This window comes from Chiloscyllium punctatum, chromosome 15 (genome assembly GCF_047496795.1).
Source record: "Chiloscyllium punctatum isolate Juve2018m chromosome 15, sChiPun1.3, whole genome shotgun sequence".
Lineage (NCBI taxonomy): Eukaryota > Metazoa > Chordata > Chondrichthyes > Orectolobiformes > Hemiscylliidae > Chiloscyllium > Chiloscyllium punctatum.
This window is the reverse complement of record NC_092753.1, coordinates 67,976,416-67,997,401: the sequence shown is the minus strand read 5'-3', so window position 1 is coordinate 67,997,401 and position 20,986 is coordinate 67,976,416. Positions and strand designations below refer to the sequence as shown.

Below are 20,986 nucleotides of genomic sequence, written 5' to 3'. Positions count from 1 at the left end.
TTAAGCATAGAATCAGAGAAAGCAACAGCAAGGACATTATAGGAAACTTGAAATCATGCTGCTTCACCCTCCACTCTGAACACTTGCCCGTGCCACCTTCCCATGCAATTGCAGCAGCTATGACACTTGCCCTTTTACTTCCTCCCTCCTCACCATCCAAGGTGCCAAACACACCTTCCAGGTGAAGCAGTGATTTATCTGCACTTCACTTAATCTATTTGCTGCTCATAATGTGGTGTCCTCTACATTGGAGAAATGAAGCACAGTCTAATTGAACAGTTTGCAGAACACCCACATTCTGTTGGGAAAAGTGACCCCAAGCTTCCAGTTGCCTGTTACTTCAATGCACAACTGTGTTCCCTGGCCAACATCTCTGTTTCAGGCTTGCTGCAGTGGTCCAGCAAAGCTCAGCACAAGCTGGAAGATCAGGAGCTCATCTTCCGCTCGGAGATCCTGCAGCTTTCTGGACTCAATATTGAGTTCAATTATTTTAACACCTGAGCAGTTTTTCCTATTTCCTTTATATGCCTTCACAACCCAGGCCCTGCCATCACATGGCTTTTCAGTACAAACAATCCATTTTCATCTACTTAGGGTCTTTCTCCCTGGCTTGCAATTATCCATCCCTTTGTCTGCTTAATTGTCTTTCCCTCTAGGTTCCATCCCACCTCTCACTTAATCCTTACACACCCCTCCCCCAAAACATCTTCAACATATCATATTTGAATTGGCCATGCTAAATTGCCCAAAGTGTTAGGTAAGGGGTAAATGTAGATGTAGGGGTATGGGTGGGTTACGCTTCGGCGGGGCGGTGTGGACTTGTTGGGCCGAAGGGCCTGTTTCCACACTGTAAGTAATCTAATCTAATCTAATCTAATATATACTGTACCACCTTCTCCTAGCTGCTACTAGGATCACTGAACGCAAGACATTTACTGCGCTTTCTCTCCATTCATGCTGCGAGACATGTTGACTTTCTCCAGCAATTTTTGTTTCACACAGCAGATGTTGATTTTCAATAAACATTTAATTGACCGGTTTTTAACCCCTAACTCCCACTGTAAGAAATAAGTGGCTAAAATAAAGTCGTGCCTCTCTGCAAGTAATGCACTCATGCTCGCATGTTTCAGACTTACATGGCTGGCTGGAACTGTTCATTCTTGATGAAGAGTTTTTGCCCGAAATGTCGATTTTCCTGCTCCTTGGATACTGCCTGATCTGCTGTGCTTTTCCAGCACCACTCTAATCTTGGAACTGTCAATGTAGATATCCCATACCAATGTTCTCCAAGATGTGGAATAGGCTCGAGGGGCTGAATGGTCTGCTCCTGTTCCTACGTACCTATGTTGCTCCCATCCACATCCCTAGCAAATTCCTACTAGATCTAGCAGAAGATTCACCTGCAAATGGAAAAATGGACCTGGAGTTTGACATGGTCCAGGTCTCACCATCATAAATTGCTGAGTTTGATACGTCCCCTAGTCTCCCAACAAAGAAAATGCCTCAAGTTGAAATCACTATTTGAGAGTCAAATATGATAGATCAGAGGGTAACAGTATTAAGACTGAAAAAAGAGATAATAGAAGACAGTTTTCTACATGAAAAAGGAAGGAGATGAATGCAAAGAAATAATCCTGCATAATGGTGGTGAGGTGAGTTAAGAGGCCAAGATGAATCTCAGTGTTCTTTCTCAAAATCAAATGGCAATGGACAAATGAGATGGTGCAAATGCAACAAATAAGCATCTAGATGAACGTAGAATCAGACTAAAGAGAGATAAAGTTGGAAGTCATTATTGAATTATTTTTAGATTTAGAATATAAAAATTGTTGAAAAATCAGGTTGCTGTGCAAAAATATTATGAGTATCATGTCTAAAGTGTGACAAAGCTGCATTCTTTTCAGGATGCAGAATACACAAATTCCTTGATCATTCCAGAATCAGGACTCACCTTGAAAACCAAGATTTATGCAGAAGTAAGAGCGACCAAATTGACTGACAAGTAAGATTTGTTCTTATTGTTTTGACTGCATTTTGACAAACTTATAATTAGAATAAGTCCATTACTAATCTCACAAAAGTCATTACTCCAATAAGTTCCACATGCGAGTTAGTGCAGACTGGTCATAAGTTAAAGATTAAATATCACAATAATTGAATTAATTTTAATACTTGAGCTCAAATGTTTTCATAAGTTAGAAGCATTGAACAGAAATACAACATAATTTGATAACTATTGAATCTGTTCTGGAAAAGTCTAAATCACATTGGGTGTAATTTTGACTTTGGATGATAGCATAAGTTAATGATATTGATTCAGTGTCCTTTAGAAATCTCTGCAGATTTTCATTTCCCAGGGTGGGATATGCAGTGACCCGAGAAGACCACATAAAGATAATTCAATTCTTAGCTCAGACAAGCCTATACAACCAAACAAATTAGCCAGCACGCCAACTTTCGTATTTCCAGTAAACTAGTAACTTTGTGGATCTCTAATAGTATACTGGTACGTCCCTCGCTCTGAGCTAGGGGGCCTGTGTTCAAGTCCCAGCTGCTTCAGAGGTGTCTAATGACATCGCGGAACAGATTGATTTGAAAATAACCAGACACTACTGAAGATAACAGATGATTTATTTACTGTTAGGAAAGTAAAAAATTCACAGGTGAAATTTAAAAATAGTCAAGAGAAAAGAAAGACATAATTTGCTCTTTATAAAATTCTTATCCCATTTGCTTCATATTTATTATAAATTATTTTCTACTACACAGGTTCAACGTCCTCCTTGATCACTGCTATACTTCAACCTCACCTTTTCACTTAAACTCTTCACTAACTTACGATCTCTTCATTGGGTAAGTATTCCAAATGTAATACATAGTCCTTAATAGCTTTCAGTCCAATTTAATTTCTTTCCATAAGTTTACTCATTCATTTTTCAAATGTAACTTCAAACTCTAAAGTTGAACAGAACTGTAAAACAACTTTTCTATGTGACCCTCTCAAACACTTTGATCTGAACAGAAAAGCATAAGCACCAAGAATAGTTTCTTCAATCTGTCTTGCAGAGATAACAAGTCAATATCAGACCTTGGAATGAGCCCTCAACTTTTGATTTCTGCTGTAAATAATCTCTGTTATAGCAGCTCAAGAGAATCATGAGAAATCCCAGGCAATGTAAAAGCTTGAAATCTTGGTTTTACTGAACTCAATCCCTTTTATGTCCCTTTCACAATTAAGAGCTGAGCATTCCCCAGGCACATTCAAGAGGAATATCAGTAACGATCTTTCTAATATCTCAATGATTTCTCATTCTTCTAGCTTGTCCAAAATTCAGCCGAATGTATTCTGCCCACTACAAAGTATTGTTTACTCATCATCACCATCCACACCGACTTACATTACCTCTCTGTCTATTACAACTTGAATTTGAAAGTTGCAATTTTATTTTAAAGTTTTTTGCTGCCTTATTTCAAACTGCCTCCACTACTTATCTTTAGCAGCATGTATAGACGAGAAGACTGACGTTTTGGGCAAAAGCCCCCAGTGTGAGGCTAACAAAACTACCTGGATGATCTCCAGCAGTTTTGCAGCATGGATCAGGAAAGTGGACAAAACATATGAACAATAAGTTTATGATGGCACAGTGGTTAGCACTGCTGCCTCACAGTGCTAGGACTGTGCTTGATTCCAGTCTTGGGTGACTATCTGTGTGGAGTTTAACATTCTCCCCATGTCTGCTGTGGGTCTGCTCCTCAGTTGCTGCCTGACCTGCTGTGCTTTTTCATCATCACACTCAACTCTAATATCCAACATCTGTAGTCCTCACTTTCGCCTTTATAGAGGAGAACTTCATCTTGGGTAGTGGTCATGCAAGACAGTTGGTATCAGATCGGTTACTCATTTATTCCATTCCACTGACATATGATGAATTTCTAGCCTTACATCCCTTTCGACATCATTCAGTCTTACAATCATGGTTTTGTGTTTTTCTTTGCTCTCTCTGCACTGCTGTTGGTGGCAGACCCTGCTGGTAGGTTAACCCTGCAGTGTACATATCAACACTTTTCATTTACCTCTCCACATTAAAACCATCTCAAAACATGCTTTTGGGATCTCTGCTAACTTTACCAGAGTAATTTTGTTTGCCTTATTCCTCAGTGGGGTGGTAATGGTCCAGTGGTACTGTCACTGGACTAGTAATTCAGAGACTCAAGTAAAGTTCTGGGGAACTGGGTTTGAATACACCCATAGTGGACCTTGAATTCAGTACAAAATCTGGAATTAAGAGTTTAACCTAACATCTAACCTACTTAATGAGGGCCATGTAACTATTGTCCATTGCAGGGAAAAACCAGTCTGGTTCACTAATACCCTTGAGGGAAGATAACTGCTATCCTTACTTGCTGTAGTCTGTGTGCGATTCCAGACCCACAGCAGATATGGGGAAAACATGCAAACTCCACACAGACAGTCACCCAAGACAGGAATCAAGCAAGGGTCCTAGCGCTGTGAGGCAGCAGTGCTAACCACTGTGCCATCCTGAACCTATTGTTCAAAAGTTTTGTCCACTTTTCTGATCCAAGCTGCAAAATTGCTGGAGGTCATCCAGGCCTCCCACTGTGTGGAATCTTTCTGTGGATTGCCACCTTGCTGCAAAGGAGAGGATGGAGTGTTCCATTGATCCTGAGAGTGATGCTGTCAGGAGTTCTCAGTTCATGACAAGGCCACCCATAATGGCAAGGGCAGAGGGGAGGAACCAGACGAAGCACAGTACAAACCAAGTCTCCAGTGGTGACCCAGGTGGAAGATTGTAATTAGTCATCAATGGTTTGATGACAGATAAAGGCTGGAGTAGGAAGGAGATTCCCAGTCGTTGTGGTTTCCTTGCCACAGGAACTGGATCTACTTTCTGTGAATGATCATGAGTCTGCTGATATGCAACACCATGCACACATTAAAGGATATCCCAAACAAGGCATCTACCTAAATGACCAGTGACACAGAATTTCCTAAGTGGACAATTATACTCCTGAGTGAGTGATTATGGTGGTTGCATAGGTAGTGTCGTTTCTTAGATTTTTCCTTCACAATAATGAGTAGCTTTTCAGTGGCATCCATTTTGGTGCAGGCCATACTTTGAAACATTCTTTGCTTCACTTTGCACTGAAGCAAGTTTTATCTTCAAAATCGGTAAAATAGTCTGGTTTGACAGCATCAAAAAGGTTTATGTTTGCATACTCATTCAGGATGTGGGTGTTAACATATGACAACCAACTAGACCGATTTTCTGTGATTTTGGACTCTAGTGTGGCCTAAATCTGGTCCAATTCATTGTCACAATCATAGGAGAAACATGCACAATTTGGCTAATCTGCAATGACCAGTTACAGAATTACCAAGATTCCAGTTTATCACAGACACCCTCCTGGTGATTTCCTGTTGTGTCAGTGGGAGTAGCTGGCAACTTGTCGTGTCTGGAATTTCTGGTTATCTGAATTTGAATGAACATGATTTCACTGCATGCTTAAGTTTACTGTATGCTACCTCAAATTCAAGGGAGTTCACTCGCAGTCGCTTTTGGTTGTAGGTTTTATTGATATCTTTGGCTTTTAAATTCAGGACAGGATTTTTTTTGGAGTGTTTGGCTAGCAAAACGTTGCATCTTTCAGGAAGAATTCATGGGAGGCTAACAATTGTAGCTGCAACAACAGGATTTTTCAACCTGAAGAAGTGATTTGGATCATTGCAAATCAGAAAAGATCTGAATTTGGGATCACAAGAGAAGCTCCAACAGTGTTACACCATCTGCTGAACTTGTAAACAACATATTGATCAGGAACTTGCTCTTCTTATAGAAGGAAGTATGTTGCAAGATGAAATCATTATGCAGTTGCATCTTTTAAAATGCAACTGGGCACTGAAAACTTATCACCTGTAATACCAAGTAACAAGTACTTTAAGAGAGAATGCATCCATTTACTAAGGCAGAGAACTTGCAGCAAATGGCAGGGTTCCATCAATTTCCACTCACGTAGATGCAACGTAGCTGTTTATTGATGCTCCCAAGTTTAAGGTAGCATCTATTATTCAAGATGTCAAAAATGAATTCCTTTTCACAACAACTAATCATGCCTACATTTTTCAAAGGAGAGGAAACATGAGCTGATGGCTTTTAGGAACACCGACTTCTGCAACCATAATCACTGATCTCACCGGGAAATCATCTTCTTCTTAGGCACTGTCTCAGGATCATAGGTAACTTGCTTCCAATCCAGTTCAATGGGTTCTCAGATGGTTGGTAATTGGTGATCAGCAGACCTACCACATTTGGCGTAGATATGCTTGAAAGGGTTGGGTGGACGATTGTTTGGGGCTTTGTGTAGTCCTCAACCTTCCCCCTGCATTCTCCCGATAATGTGTCTCTTTATGTTTGGTGCCTTCTCAAATGGGCCTTGATCAGTCACAAACCAGGGTCTTCCAGGACTCAGCAGGGATGTTTGACTTCTTCAGGGATGCAACAGGATGCATTCCTGTAGCATTTCTGCTATCCTTCTGAGAGACATCTGCCACAACTAATTCCAAGCAGAGCAGTTGCTTTTGGACTTTGGTAAATAAACAGCATGATCTGCCCAACGGAGCTGCTTTTGAGTGATCAGTGCTTCAACGCTGTTCATGTTGATGCGAAAGAGAACACTACCATTGAGCCACCTTTCTTGCCACGGATTTGGAGAATCTCACAAAGGCATCGCTGGAGGTGCTATTCTAATTCTTTGAGTCACCTGCTGCAGGTTATCGAAGTCACCAAAGCATACAAGTGCTAGTAACACCAGTGAAAAATGAACGTAGTCTTAGCTTCCAGAACCTGGTCTTCAAATACAGTCTTCAATACTCAGTCAGAGTCACATTGAAAGCAATGATGGGTTTCACTGAAAGGAGTCTCCAAGATGCAGAAACTGGTCTTTTGCTTTGCCGACAGCATAGGGAATCACTAAGAGAATGGTTTCAAGTTACAAGTGAAGTGTTATTTTGTGGTTGGTCAGCCAACACCTCCAAATTCAAGAAAAATGTGTCTCCAAATGCAGCATAATGAAACTGTACAAAAGCTGTAGTAGTGAACAATGCTTGAATTGCTGCCTAACACAAAATTTCAAACTCCGAACTTGGTTCGCGTAATTCTTAACACATTCAATGATGTACATGCACAGTCTTCCTACTTTCATTATTCTCTTGATGATACCACCCATGTTGAAAGACAATGATGAAAGCTGCACATAGAGTGAATCTTTGTGAGTGAAGTTCTGTGCTGTAATTTGCTTTTCTATTTCATCTATACTAACCATTTCTGTGAGTGAGGAATATCTTAATAATAATACTGGTATTTTTGTAGATTGTTCCAAGGAGCTGGAATGAATATTTTCATTTGGACCCTTAATTGCCAAAATGACAGTAGCTCCATTAAAAAAGCTCTGTGTGTGCCATAGTACGAAGCAATAAAAGGTGGTACTCCTGGAAGACTGCTGTTGCCTAGATTCTGACTCAAGCTATTGGTTGGAAGTTGCATAGGTTGATTGGCAATTTCAAATCATGAAAGCAAACTTCCCAGATCTGATCTAACATCCAGACCTGGAAATGGTGGCAGGATACAATTACCCAATGAGATGGGCAGAGATTTCTCCACCACAAAGATTCAGGTTCACTCAGTCCACTCCATCCCTCATCTGGGTGGCTCTCTACCATCTTCTCAAGGGCAATTAGGGATGGGCAATAAGTGCTGGCCAACCAGCCAAGTCCGCATCCATGAACAAATAAAAGGAACTCTGCTTTTCAAGGCCAAACTGATAAAAGGGTTTTATTTCTTCACTCTCAAATAGGAAGTCATAAAGGTTTCAGACCTAATTTTCCTGTTATCCAGCAAGCTGATGTCTTGCATGCAAGGGACTAACTAACAACATTGACTCTGTTAGCAGCCCCCACAACCCCAAAACCACCTCTAGGCATTTTCAAGCTGTGCTTTCACTGGAAAGTGCCCTTTAGTGACAAATAAGAACACATTCCATTAGTTGAATTCCTGTTCCAGCATACCAAATGTTTAATATTGAAAGAATGCTTGATTCCACTATGCCATTGTGAACAACTAAACCACATTCCAATTCTACAATGACCTCCCCATTAATAATGAGTTACATCTCATTATTAAAATATGCCATCATATTTAACTACATACTCATCAGCCTGGTTTTCTGGGTAAGTCTTTCACATGGAAGAAAATTATTGAAATGAGGGGGAGAAACTTGCATCATTGAACCTAGCGTTTCTTCCTTCTGAGCTGCCAGCACAGGAGGGACAGCTCTATTCTACTTTTGAAAGTCTCACAACATCAATGTTTTACTTCTGAAATCTTAGCTAAAATCATTTACTTGACTCAACAGATGCAACAAAGAACAACAGACCAATATAGTGTCCAACGGAGAGGATCAATTTGCTAGGTTCTACTTCGAGGCATTTCGTTTCACTGAGCATCAAAAGCTGCCTGTCTCTACCTTCTATCTACACTGTGCAACACGTCTCTGTGCAAAAGCTGCTTGCAGTGACTTTTATGTAAGTACAGAACACACACACACACACACACATTTATATATATAAGGCTGAAACTAATATTCCAAGAGTTCTGTTCTACTCACTAAAGTACGATGTCAGGAACAGAAGATGTGAGCCAAATTCCCAAACTTCATGGACAAGATAATTATCTAATTTAAACAGATGATCAATCCTTACTGCTGACCATTTTGTTGTTTGAGGTTGTCTCTACTATTGTTTTCTTCAGGGTAGGTTTGCTGCCACCGTTCCCTATTAAGGTAAGGATCTCCAGGGCCTGCCTGGCCTAATGTGATAGATGAAAACCAATTCCTTGTTGAATAAGAAGTGTTATCTTAAGAGTTGTCTTAAGAGATGAGGTGAGCATGACAACTCCTGATACTAAGACTGTATTTGACAAAGGATGGCATTAAAGAGTCTTAGCAAAGCTGGAATAAATGGGAATCAGGGGAAAACTTTCGATGGTTGGAGTCATACCTGGCAGATAGGAAGATGACTGTAGTTGCTGGAGGCCAGTCAGTTCAGGTCCAGGACATCACTGCAAGAGATCTTCAGGGTAGTGTCTGAGGCCCAACCATCTTCAGCTGTTTCATCAATGACCTTCCCTCCATCATGGGATCAGAAGTGGGAATGTTCGCTAATGACTGCACGATGTTCAGCACCATTCACAACTTCTTAGATACCGAAGCAGTCCATGTTCTTATGTAACAAGGTCAGGACAATATCCAGACATGGAGTGAAAAGTGGCAAATAACTTTCATGCCACACAAATGCCAAGCAACAACCAACTCCATTATGAGACAACTTAACCACCACCCCTTGACCTTCATGAATCCCTCATTATCAACATCCTGAAGTTACCATTGGACAGAAACTGAGTGGATGAGCCATCTAAATAGAGGGCTACAAGAACAGGGCAGACGTTAGAAACCCTGCAGTGAGTAACTCAACTCCTGACTCCTCAAAGCTTCATCACCATCTACTCAGTATAATGCAGGAGTGTGATAGAATACTCCCAACTTGCCTGGATGAGTGCAGCCCCAAAAGCACTTAAGAATCTTGACACCATTTAATACAAAGCATCCTACTAGATTGGAACCATATCCAGAAATATTCAGTCACATCACCACCAATGTTCAATAACAGCAGTGTGTTCCATCTACTAGATGCACTTTAGAAATTAGCCAATGATCCGTAAGCAGTTCCTTCCAAATCTACAATCGCTTCCATCTAGAAGGCCAAGGGCAGCAGATACATGAGAATACCACCAGCTGCGATTTCCCCTCCAAGCCGCTTACCATCCTGACTTAGAAAAGTATCATTATTCTTCCATTGTCTCCGGGTCAAAATCTTGGAATTCCCTTCCTACGGCTTATTGGGTCTACCTAAAGTATATGGACTACAACGCTTAAAGAAGGCAGTTCACCACCACCTTCTCAAGGCAACATGGATGGGTAATAAATGCTGGCCAGCCAGCAAAACCCACACTCACCAGTGAATAAAGAACAAAATGTTAATTATTACATGTTAGCAACTGACTGCAAGTTACTGTTATGAAGGACCTTGACACAGAAACTATATGGAATACTTGGATAGTGGGTCTTATTCTTTTGAGATCCCCAGCTGTTCTCCATATGACATTACCATTGTAGGTGGTGCTTAAGGCTCTCCTTGCTATTAACCCTTTCAGACCCATATACTCTTTTAATTAGCAATCTGCATCTTTATCAGAAAAGACTTTATTATGATCTGTAACCTATTTGAAACTGAAAATAAAATAGTAAAGATTTGGAAGATGATGATACTCTCTCAAATAGAATAGAATGTACTTTATTGTCACGTGTACTCAAGTAAAGAAGTACAGGAGTACAGTGAGAAGTTTACAATGTCACCACTTATTGCACCTCTTTAGGTAAAAATCTTAGGTACAAAAAGAGGATCAAAAGAGAAAAGAAGTTGTATTATATTACACTCTAGACCAATTATTTTTTTCAACTGTTAGTTACACAAAACTTAATTTTTATCAAGTTTTCTTTGTGTTTCATCTTTAGCAATGTAAAAGAAGAAAAAGAGAAGTACCATTAATTGTCACTACTCCATTACCAGATGAAGTGTCTGATCCTTCAGTAATTAGCTCTGATGAAATTAGGACCAGGAATGATAATGGTAGGCATTTTTACTTTAATTTATTATATTCATAAAATAATAGGTAAAATTGAACAATAAAAGTTTCACTACTAAACTAAAGGTAAGGGAATAAGCAAGTGAATAATAAAACCAATCATTATTGTTTTCCCTGATTTTCTCCAACAGCTGGAGCTATTTTTAGTGGAGCAGTGAGTATATGTTAACACAATTGATGAATATCTATTTTGGATGGCATCCACTTTGGTTTTGAATTGAACTAGTTGAAAATCAGAATACTGAGCCATTTCCATCACAATGTTGAGACACTTTCAATTTGACTTCACTATCTTCACTGGAATTCAGTTAATTTCAGTTAAAAGGTGTATTCAGTGGCTCTGAATACAGTAGGAGCACAGTGTTGCAGCAGGTTAACTTTGATTTTCTGGTTGATCACCTACACTTCTGTTGTAGAGGCAGCTGCCATTTTGAGTGACAGTCACATTAGCATTGAATCAGTAAGGTGCAGGGTGTCAAACCTCCAGAAATCTCTTTGCATGTGCTCTTCACTCAACATCACTCCATCCATTCCCTACCTCAAAATCTTCTTGTTTACTGCCCTTCCAAGCCTTCTAGTAACTGGATAGCCAAAAGTTTCCCCATCCCTGTATTATGCTCTGCCCTGAGAAACTTTTCATCCATATTGATTTCAAACTTGATCTGAATTTCCCTTGTCTGCTAACATCAGATTTATCTTCACTCCAATGACCTTTCTCATTCCTTACATTAACACTTACCTCTATGAGCAGCCTACTAAATCTCAATATGCTTAACACCTCAATTTTAGATAAAAACATCTTCAATAATATACTTACTGTTCCTGGTATCATAATGTCCTGTCTACTTTAGGTCACTCTACAATCAGCCTCTGCCCTACAATCTTAGTCTTTTCTAATACTCAAATTCCTTTACTCTGACCTTTCATCAATCTTAATACACATCTTATAATCAACTTGTTTAGTAGCTCCCAGTCTGCGTCTTATACATCCTAATGTAGATAACAAACACATCTCTTAAAATGTCATTTCATCCTATTTCTGTACAGTTACATTGGGTACTTTCTCAGGCTGTACTCTTCCCCTCAGATTGTCTTTCCATATCATACATAGATTGTGAGTCTTATTTCACATATGTGCTGGCAACATCCTAGTTTATGTCTCTATATCTTTTGCAAATGGCTTAACTGTTACTGCTGAGCACATCTAATTTGTTTTCACAGGTAGGCCTTCTGAGTTACTTCATTTTCCGATCTTAATTGATTTTCTGTCATGTTTTCACTTCCCTACTAAAGCAAATTCCCAAATATCTGGTGCAAAGTCACTAGACTGGAAATTCAGTCTTGGGTTCTCATCAGTTTCCATCCCTAAAAACCTTCTTTCTGACCAATGATTTTCGTCCTGTGCTTCCTTCACTAATGATTGCATAATTGGATGCTGAAAATCAAAAACAAAAACAGAAACTTTTGGAAAATTTCAGCAGGTCTGGTAGCATCTATGTTCTGAAGAAGAGGCACCAGACTTGAAACAATAATTCTGCTTTCTCTCCATAGATGCTGCCAACCTTTGACTTCTTTTCAGCAATTTCTGTTTTTGTTTGTGCTAATAATTGCAGTTATTGGACTGGCATGTACGCACAGTGATTTTATTGGCATGTCTGTGTGTATGTGGGAGTGTGTTTTTCTTTAAGAGGAAGTAATACACAGCTTTGATCAGACAATGTGGATGCATGAAGATGGCTCATTCCCATCACAGGGGAGATGGAACCTTTATGGAAAACTAATCTTTAATTACGCTTCATTTTAGAATTTAACTCAAATACTACATTTCAGACAAAACAAATGTGTAAAGCTAATGAACAAATTGGAACTAATACTTACTTATAATGGATTTTTTATTTCTGTCCACAGTGGTAAATACAAATGATAATTCAGGTAAGGAAATGACTGCTAAAGGCACTTTTAATTGGTTGCTACAGTATTTCTGAAATATTGAAAAAACAAGAGAGATGACAGCAGAGGACAAATATTAATGTGGGATTGAGAACAGCATGAATGATTAGATTAGATTAGATTAGATTACTTACAGTGTGGAAACAGGCCCTTCAGCCCAACAAGTCCACACCGCCCCGCCGAAGCGTAACCCACCCATACCCCTACATCTACATTTACCCCTTACCTAACACTATGGGCAATTTAGCATGGCCAATTCACCTGGCCTGCACATCTTTGGACTGTGGGAGGAAACCGGAGCACCCGGAGGAAACCCACGCAGACACGGGGAGAACGTGCAAACTCCACACAGTCAGTCGCCTGAGGCGGGAATTGAACCCGGGTCTCAGGCGCTGTGAGGCAGCAGTGCTAACCACTGTGCCACCGTGCCGCCCAAAATGACTTAATCATGGTTTAAAAACCAATGGACCTTGACAAGGATAAGATAATTTCACATTGAAATTTGTGAGCATTGATCATACAATAGAACCTGGTTGAAAATGATCAACATTCTCTCAAGCAGGAACACAATCTCACAACCACCTCCTGCCAATGTGAATATATGAATGTTGTGCACAGCTGTTCATAGATCTTGAAAAATATGCAACATCAAACTTTCATTTCCATTCATTGATGTTCTTTATATCCTTAGAGATGCTGAGTTATGTGTAGTCCAAATTATTAGCTGGATATGAATTTGTACTTGCCATCAGTATCTTCTTGGTTTCACCATAAGTGATTGGTATATATTACCTTCTATGAATCTCACATATGACTAACACAGATTTGTACCTATTTGCACACTAGTGTAATGCAGGGATATTGCAATACAATTGTTAAGTGATCTGAATTGATACCTATGCCTTTCACATGAATGTTTCTTCAATCTCTTCAATGATAGACAGTGAGTAATGGTGCTAATTAATACACTGCTTCATTTCAAAGTAACATGAACATAAAACTAGATATTCTGCACCTACATATTAGACAATGCAATTTGTCTTCGTTAAGTAGTACAAAGGAAAAGACCAGACCATCATGTTTCTTCATTAGAGTCAGTTATCTTACCTGACTCAAACAAGATATCTTCTGATCGTTTCTTCAGTATTCATAATCTTTAGACTCAATCAAAGTCTTGCTAGATTTCTTTTCAGAATTCTCAAAAAAACTATTCTGCTATCCTGGATCACAACTTGAATTTGAATTTTCCCTTTAGAACCAAAAATGTATAAAAGAATTTCTAAGTAAATATGGTTCTCATGTTTCACAACTACTGAGAAGGACTAATGAATTGCTTATTCAATTTCAAGAAAATAACAACAAACAAGGTCATGAATAAGCATATCTTGTTTATGTGCCTATCACCCAACGATTTCAACTTGACTGAATAAGTTGTGCTTTAGAAAACATGAAAATTATCTTTAATTCCTTTAAAAATGCAGAACATGAAAACAACACATTGAGTCAACATATTATGAATTCATTTTGGAAGTGCCCAGATCACACCATCAGAAACCAGATTCAAAACTAAACAAAAATCATAGTTCTATTTCTCTGTGCTTCTATTGTTCTTTCCCACCACCAACAGCACCAGCACCAGCCAACCTCCCCACCCTGCTCTCTAATAAAGATGTGGGCTCATGCTATGGTGGGGACAGCCCTTTGATGCTTCATTTGAATGTCCATTACATATATGTATGTTCCAGATAATACATGTTGGCCAAATACTCAAATTATTAGGCATCACAGTTGAGTCCAATCTTGACCTCATTTGATATCTGCACACATGTTCTGATATCACTGGATGGTAAATTCTGCCTTATTTTTTTTCTCCATCCTTTGGTGTACTTTGATGGCAATATACTACTGGTAATGATTCTAATAACATTCGAAACATTCAAAAGAAGACTGCTTTTTGAATAGGAAGAATGTGCAGAGTTACGTAGGGGAAGGCAGGAAAATGACATTAACTTAATTACTCATTTGGAAAGCCAGTGCTAACACAATGGGCCAAATAGCTTCCTTCTGCATTGTAGAAATTCTGTGATTCTCTAACGTCCTAATCAAGTTTTGATTCAATGTTCATTACTAGATCATTAAGTTGCTGTTAACTCACTGTTTGAGTATGACAAGCAAGTAGACCATCATATTTCTTACACATTGTTTAACGTTCATTTTTTTTCCCTCTAGAATCAACCTTAGCTACTCAAGAAGCTTTAGGTGTATGTACTGGACTGGGCATTGGATTGGGTATCATTGCTGTCATCTGTCTTGCCTTGATTGCAGGAGGTATACTAGTCTACCGAAATTTTCAGAAGAAAAGCATCTTAACCTAGGTTGGAAAACCTACAAAGAGAAAACAAAAATAATCAATTACCATTAATTAAAGATTTTGTACAACTTTCAGGCTTTCAATATTGCTTGCTAAAATAGTTATGCTGAGCCTTATTCAATCTTGCCGATGAATACAGGGCATATTTTGAGGTGTACGGCAACACAGATTTTTTAAATGTCACTTGCAATGAAAAGTTCTTGCGTTTGCATTTGTTTTAATTGCATCTATGCAGGGATTTTGTGTTTGTTATATGGAAGATGAGAGCAGTTGCATGTAGTAGCTAAAGTGAATAGAGCCTCTCTGTGTGGAGTTATTAAATTCACGTCACGAAAAGGTATATCGTTAAATGTACCAAAATATTGGCTCAGAATTACTTTTAAATAATCCCGTGATTTAAATATTTCATTTATATATGATTATTTAATCAAGTTGCTAAAATTACTGCTTTTCGACATTACTATTTCTTAGCTACAGCCGTGCCTCTGCCTATTGTTACTTTTTTTTTACTTTTTGGGATACCTTGGAAAAGGAAGTTACAAATCACACAACGCCAGGTTATAGACCAACAGGTTTAATTGGAAGCACTAGCTTTCGGTTTGCTGCATCTTCATCAGGAGCAGTGCTCCGAAAGCTAGTGCTTCCAATTAAACCTATTGGACTATAACCTGGTGTTGTGTGATTTGTAACTTTGTACACCCCAGTCCAACACTGGCATCTCCAAATCTTGGAAAACGAAGGCAGATACAGAGTAATGTTTTGAGGTAGATGTGTAAAAGTGTAAATTTGTACAAGTATGATTTCCATACAATTTAGATGACATTGTATTGGCACAGAATGAAAAATAAAATTGAAGCTATCTGATGGCTTAATGTGTATACAGTTCAGTTTGGTATTGAATCAAATGAACATGGAAGGTCCCAGGATTAAACTCTAGTCTAGCTGTTTTAGCTGAGCTCAACCTAGATGTTAATTTGGACTGGCAGAGTTGACACTAGTGGTGACCCAGGTCTCGGCAGAGTAAAATCAGCAAGACAACCAACAGTTGATTGCTATTCTCGAGTGGATGTCAGGTTAGTAGAGCACTTGATTGTCCATGAGTGATTAGGTCAGCAGGATTCACTTTCTCACCTCAGTCATGAAGAATAGCCCCTTTGTCTGTATTCCATGGAACTTACTCGAACGTGATTCATGACCTTCAGAAGAAAGAAAAGATAGCGAACATTTAGTAGGTAGGGGGCAAAAAAAAATCAGCGCTTTTAACTCTTTGAGGGTGAATTTCCATTTACTATAACAAAAACACAAATTCATTTCAACTCAGTTCTTGTTCAGCAATTTGCCTGTGGAAGCTAAAATGTTGATGCATTCATATTATTCTGAATGAATTTGCCAATATGAAACAGTTTTTGAATCAGTAACCAGGAAAAACCTGGTATTAAATTACACAGCCAACTTGATGGATTTCATAAAGGATATATGGACACTGAATGCAGTAAGAAATTGAACATTGTGCCTGTAAAGGGATACAGTTGTTTTCCTGGTATTTACTGTTGCAGACCCTGGACTATCCCCACCTCTTTGTTTCCAAGATCATCGACTCAAGTGGAGGTAAATTCAGATTTTTGAGAACATGTTTAGAGCGAAAAACAAAAATGAATCTTTGAGGAAAAGAAAAAGGCAATCTGACTGAAAATAGAACAGCACTATTTACAGCTATCTCGCTACATTCTCCTATCAATTCTCCCTGGAGAATCGTATCACTTAAACTTTCTGAATCCATTTATGTTTACTCCTCTAATACTTATCTTTTATTCTTACTCACCCTGAAGTGCAACTGCTATCTAAAAGGTTTAAACCCATCTAACCCTGTCACATTTTTCCTCATTATGCAATCAATGCCTTATCAGCCATCACTGTGTGTTCAGAGTCCTTGTGGTGTCTTGCTTAGATCTGTGGTCTGGACAGAAAAGGAATGAGTGACAAAGCCAGTTAATGTGTTCAAGTAACAATTTTATTAAATATAATGACAACAATAAGACTAACATAATAATCAGATAATATATGAGAAGATAAAAGAAATAAGAAAAGGAAATGCTTTGTAGATATTAGAAGAAAGGAAAAAAAGACCAAACAATAATACCAAATTGGTTTCCCCAAAATGGTAAAACCCAAGTTAGTTTGTCCACAATGGATCCCTATGATGATAACATAATCCTTGGTAGACACATCACCAAATCTCTGAATACATTTATATGGGAATGGGCTTTATGGTCATTCTCCCTATCAATGGTCCTTCTATGAAGTAAGGCTTAACTTTTTAATTCTGTTTCTCCTACTGCTTTGTACCTAAGCTTTTTGTACCTAGGTTACTTGGTACCTAAGATGGCGCCTTGTGTGGCAACATTATACACTTTTCACTGTACTCCTGTACTTCTGTACTTGAGTATACATAACAATAAAATCTAAATCTAATCTAAATCTAACTCTTCCCTTTTCATCTTCCATTGCTATTTGAATTATTTGTCTGCAGTTGTAGAATCAGTGTTCCTTAAAGCTTAATTTCTGGTTTAATTCTAATTGTTCATGGTCTTGTTCACACTTCCCCGAAATAAAGGGTTTTATCAATTCTTTCTCATTAATTTGCCAAGTGGGTAAGGTGGTAGAGAGTAGGGTAGTGGATGGCTGAGGGAGACGGGTGGCAGAGGATTACAGAGTAAAGTGACAAAATGGGGAAGTGTCTCAGGCAGGTAAGAGCATAGGGTGTCAGGTTGGTAACAATGTAGAGTGCCACCAGCATGACAAGGTAGAGTGCCAATTAGGTGAGGAGTGGAATGCCAGGTTGATGAATTGTGAAGTACCAGCTGGGTAAAGATAGAAGGTGCCAGGTGGATGGGGTGACCACTATGTTAGAAAGTATCTTGACAATGGGCGAAAGGGTAGTGTACCAGATAGATGTTGGGCTCGGGTGCCAAGTGGATGAAAAGGTGGTGTGCTGGAAGAGTCTCAGCTAGATGGGCTAGAAGAGCATCAAGTATGTGAAGAGATAGGGTGCCATCTTGGTGGCATCTGGGTGTTGATGGGGTGGGATGGTAACATGACAGATAAGTGTGTGAGGGATTAGTGAGGGCTGGGGCTGAAAAGGCAGAGGTGGGGTGATATGGGACTGCTGAGCCAGTTCCTGTCATGTGGGCAGGTGGAGCTAAGAGCCAAGGGATAGTGTGGATGGTTGGTTTGGGGGTGGGACGCCAGATCAGACATTGGGTTGGGTGGAGTTGTGTTTTAGGGATGGGCGTATGTCAGATGTTCACAGTGGCTCGGAGAGTCAGGGGTCAGGTTAGATTCTGAGGGAAATTAACATGGTAAATGCAGAAAGTTGTTTTGGCTTGTGGGAGGGTCTAGGACCAAATGACGAAATAGGGAGTTGAACATTTAAGACGGAGACAAGGAGGAATCTCCTCTTAAGGATGGTGGTGAATTGGTAGAATTTTTTACTGCAGAGAGCAGTCATGGACTGGGTCATTAAATATATTCAAGGCTGAGACAAACAGATTCTTAATCAGTAAGGGATATCAAGTTGAAGATTTTCAGAGCAATGATGATCCCACTGAATGGCAAAGCAGACTGATGAGCTGTTTGCAGTGCTACTGGCTACCACACTGGCTACCTCTTGGTCTTAGGTCCAAGAGAAGGAAGATAATGTGATGTAATGTAGGAGGAAGACAGTGTTAGAGGAGTGGTCAGTGGTGACCCAGGACACTTGGTTTTATTTGTTAAACCAGGGTTTTTTATTTGGAGAGTCTTAGAGAATGTGTTTCAACTTCCCATGCAGTTCTTTGACTTCTCCAGAGTTCTGACGTACATCCCCAGTCTCCGGGCCATTATTTTGAAGGGGAATTGAAGAAATGCCACGTCCTCACCCCACATCACAAAAATATATAGATTTATCTGTTCACTACATAACATTGCCATTTGCAAGACCTTGATGTGAACGAATTGCATGCCGGATTTCCTGCTAAACATCAGTAACTATATTTCATGATGCACTTCAGTGGCTTTCAAGTACATGACGTGAAGTGGAGAGATACACAAGACTTTTGGCTGAATATTTAATTTTATTTGTTAAGTCTCAGTTTTGTCACATGCCACGTGTCATGCCCACATATTACAAAGACCACGGTGCACACAGAGGAGCACTGGCACACCAAAGCAGCTCCACTGAGTAACAGACAGTCATTCCAAAGATGTTGCAGAGGGGAAAACAACACCGCAACTCTCCAACAGCAGGTGCTGGTGGACTGAGCGGTTCAGTGGAAGGCCATCCTTTTCCCTGAGTACCAGCAGAGAAAGTCACACCAACAGATCCCAGCAGCCTGGTCTAAAGTTGCTGTCCGGGTCTTTGCTTTATGTATTGTGGCAGTGCAATGGCCAACAGTGACGCAAGAAAATCAATTATTCTACAAGGGTAAGTGCATACTCTTCTCTTTTCAACTACTGCACCCAAACCCCCACCAAGGCTCATGCTCTGCCACTCTCAGTATTGCCTGCAACATTTCCCCTCACATTCTCTCACCCCCCCCACTAACCCCTCTCCTCCCCCAAACATCCCAAGCCCCTCCTCATCACGCAATAAGCCCACATTGCCTCTGCACCATCTACTCACTCACCAGAAAAAGTCCATTTCTTTCAACCAGTTGCACCAGCATTAACAGGTGTGCCAGTCACTGACATTTCAATGCAACCTTCCCGTTCTCCCATTACAGGAGAAAACAGCCCATAACAGGGCAGAAAGAGTCATGATGGATTAAAGGGATACCCAGCATTAGGCTTTTCACCCACTGAAGGGAGAATGCAGTCTTTCACAGGAGGAGATCAGGACCAACTATTTCAGTAGGGATGCTGAAATATCCATGTTCCACCAACCAAGTAGGTACCAGTCTTCATTCCACTACAGCTCTCACATTAACCTTGCTGCATTCCTAACCATTGGCCACTATGCCTTCTCTTTCTTGTGTCCAACAGGTACCAGCGGGATGGCCATAGATTCAATGGAGAAACAAACTGCCTTGGCAGAAAGCATCTTCTTGGCTTCTGAGGAAGGGAGTTCCAAGAACTCAATGGAAACATTAACAAGGCTCCCTTCTGCACCACCCACCAACTCAGATATTGACACTTCAATAGCAACATCAGATGTAGAATATTTGAGAGTATAAGTGGGCGAGCACCTCACTGTGACAGCTCCTACGCTAATCAATGTCATAGAATGTTGTGGAATCCCCACAGTGTGGAAACAAGCCATTCAGCCCAACAAGTCCATACCAACCCTCCAAAGAAGATCCCACCCAGCCACATCCCCCTACTCTATCCCTGTAACCCTGCATTTCCCGTGGTCATGCACCTAATTCACAAATCTCTGGACACTATGGGCAATTTAGCATGGCCGATCCATCTAACTTGCACATCTTTGGACTGTGGGAGGAAACCAGAGGACCTGGAGGAAACCCACACAGACATGAGAAGAACATGCAACCTCCACACAGACCATTGCCAGAGTTTGGAATCAAACCCAGGTCCTGGGCTATGTGAGGCACCAATGCTAACCATTGAGCCACTGTACCATCCAATGAAGACAAACGCCAGGCAGCTGTAACGACTGTCAGAAACCAGGCACCTGCTCGTAGACATGAGAGGACCCAGAGGTGTAAGCAATCAAGGATTTTGTCAATTGTCATCATAACCCAGAGCCTACAGGACTGCAGTAACACTGCATAGGCATGCAGTGGTCTGGTTATATACATGGACAGATTGGTGGCTGTCACACGAAGGCAGGGTGGCGCCATGAGTCCAAAAGAGGAACCACACACAAGCTCCTCAGAGGTCTCCTCTCAGG

At 40.1% G+C, this 20,986-nt stretch overlaps 1 protein-coding gene across 1 annotated transcript in view; it reads left to right on the top strand.

The window, feature by feature from the left end:
* The window catches only part of LOC140485853 (zona pellucida-like domain-containing protein 1), a 33,074-nt gene extending 12,765 nt beyond the window's left edge, over nt 1-20,309 (top strand). The window contains exons 5-11 of the mRNA XM_072584313.1: nt 1,905-2,002; nt 2,770-2,853; nt 8,431-8,599; nt 10,648-10,762; nt 12,687-12,710; nt 14,958-15,056; nt 20,119-20,309. Of these exons, the coding sequence (XP_072440414.1) occupies nt 1,905-2,002; nt 2,770-2,853; nt 8,431-8,599; nt 10,648-10,762; nt 12,687-12,710; nt 14,958-15,056; nt 20,119-20,309 (780 nt within the window). The remainder of the gene's footprint in view (nt 1-1,904; nt 2,003-2,769; nt 2,854-8,430; nt 8,600-10,647; nt 10,763-12,686; nt 12,711-14,957; nt 15,057-20,118) is intronic.
* The last annotated feature ends 677 nt before the right edge of the window (nt 20,310-20,986 follow it).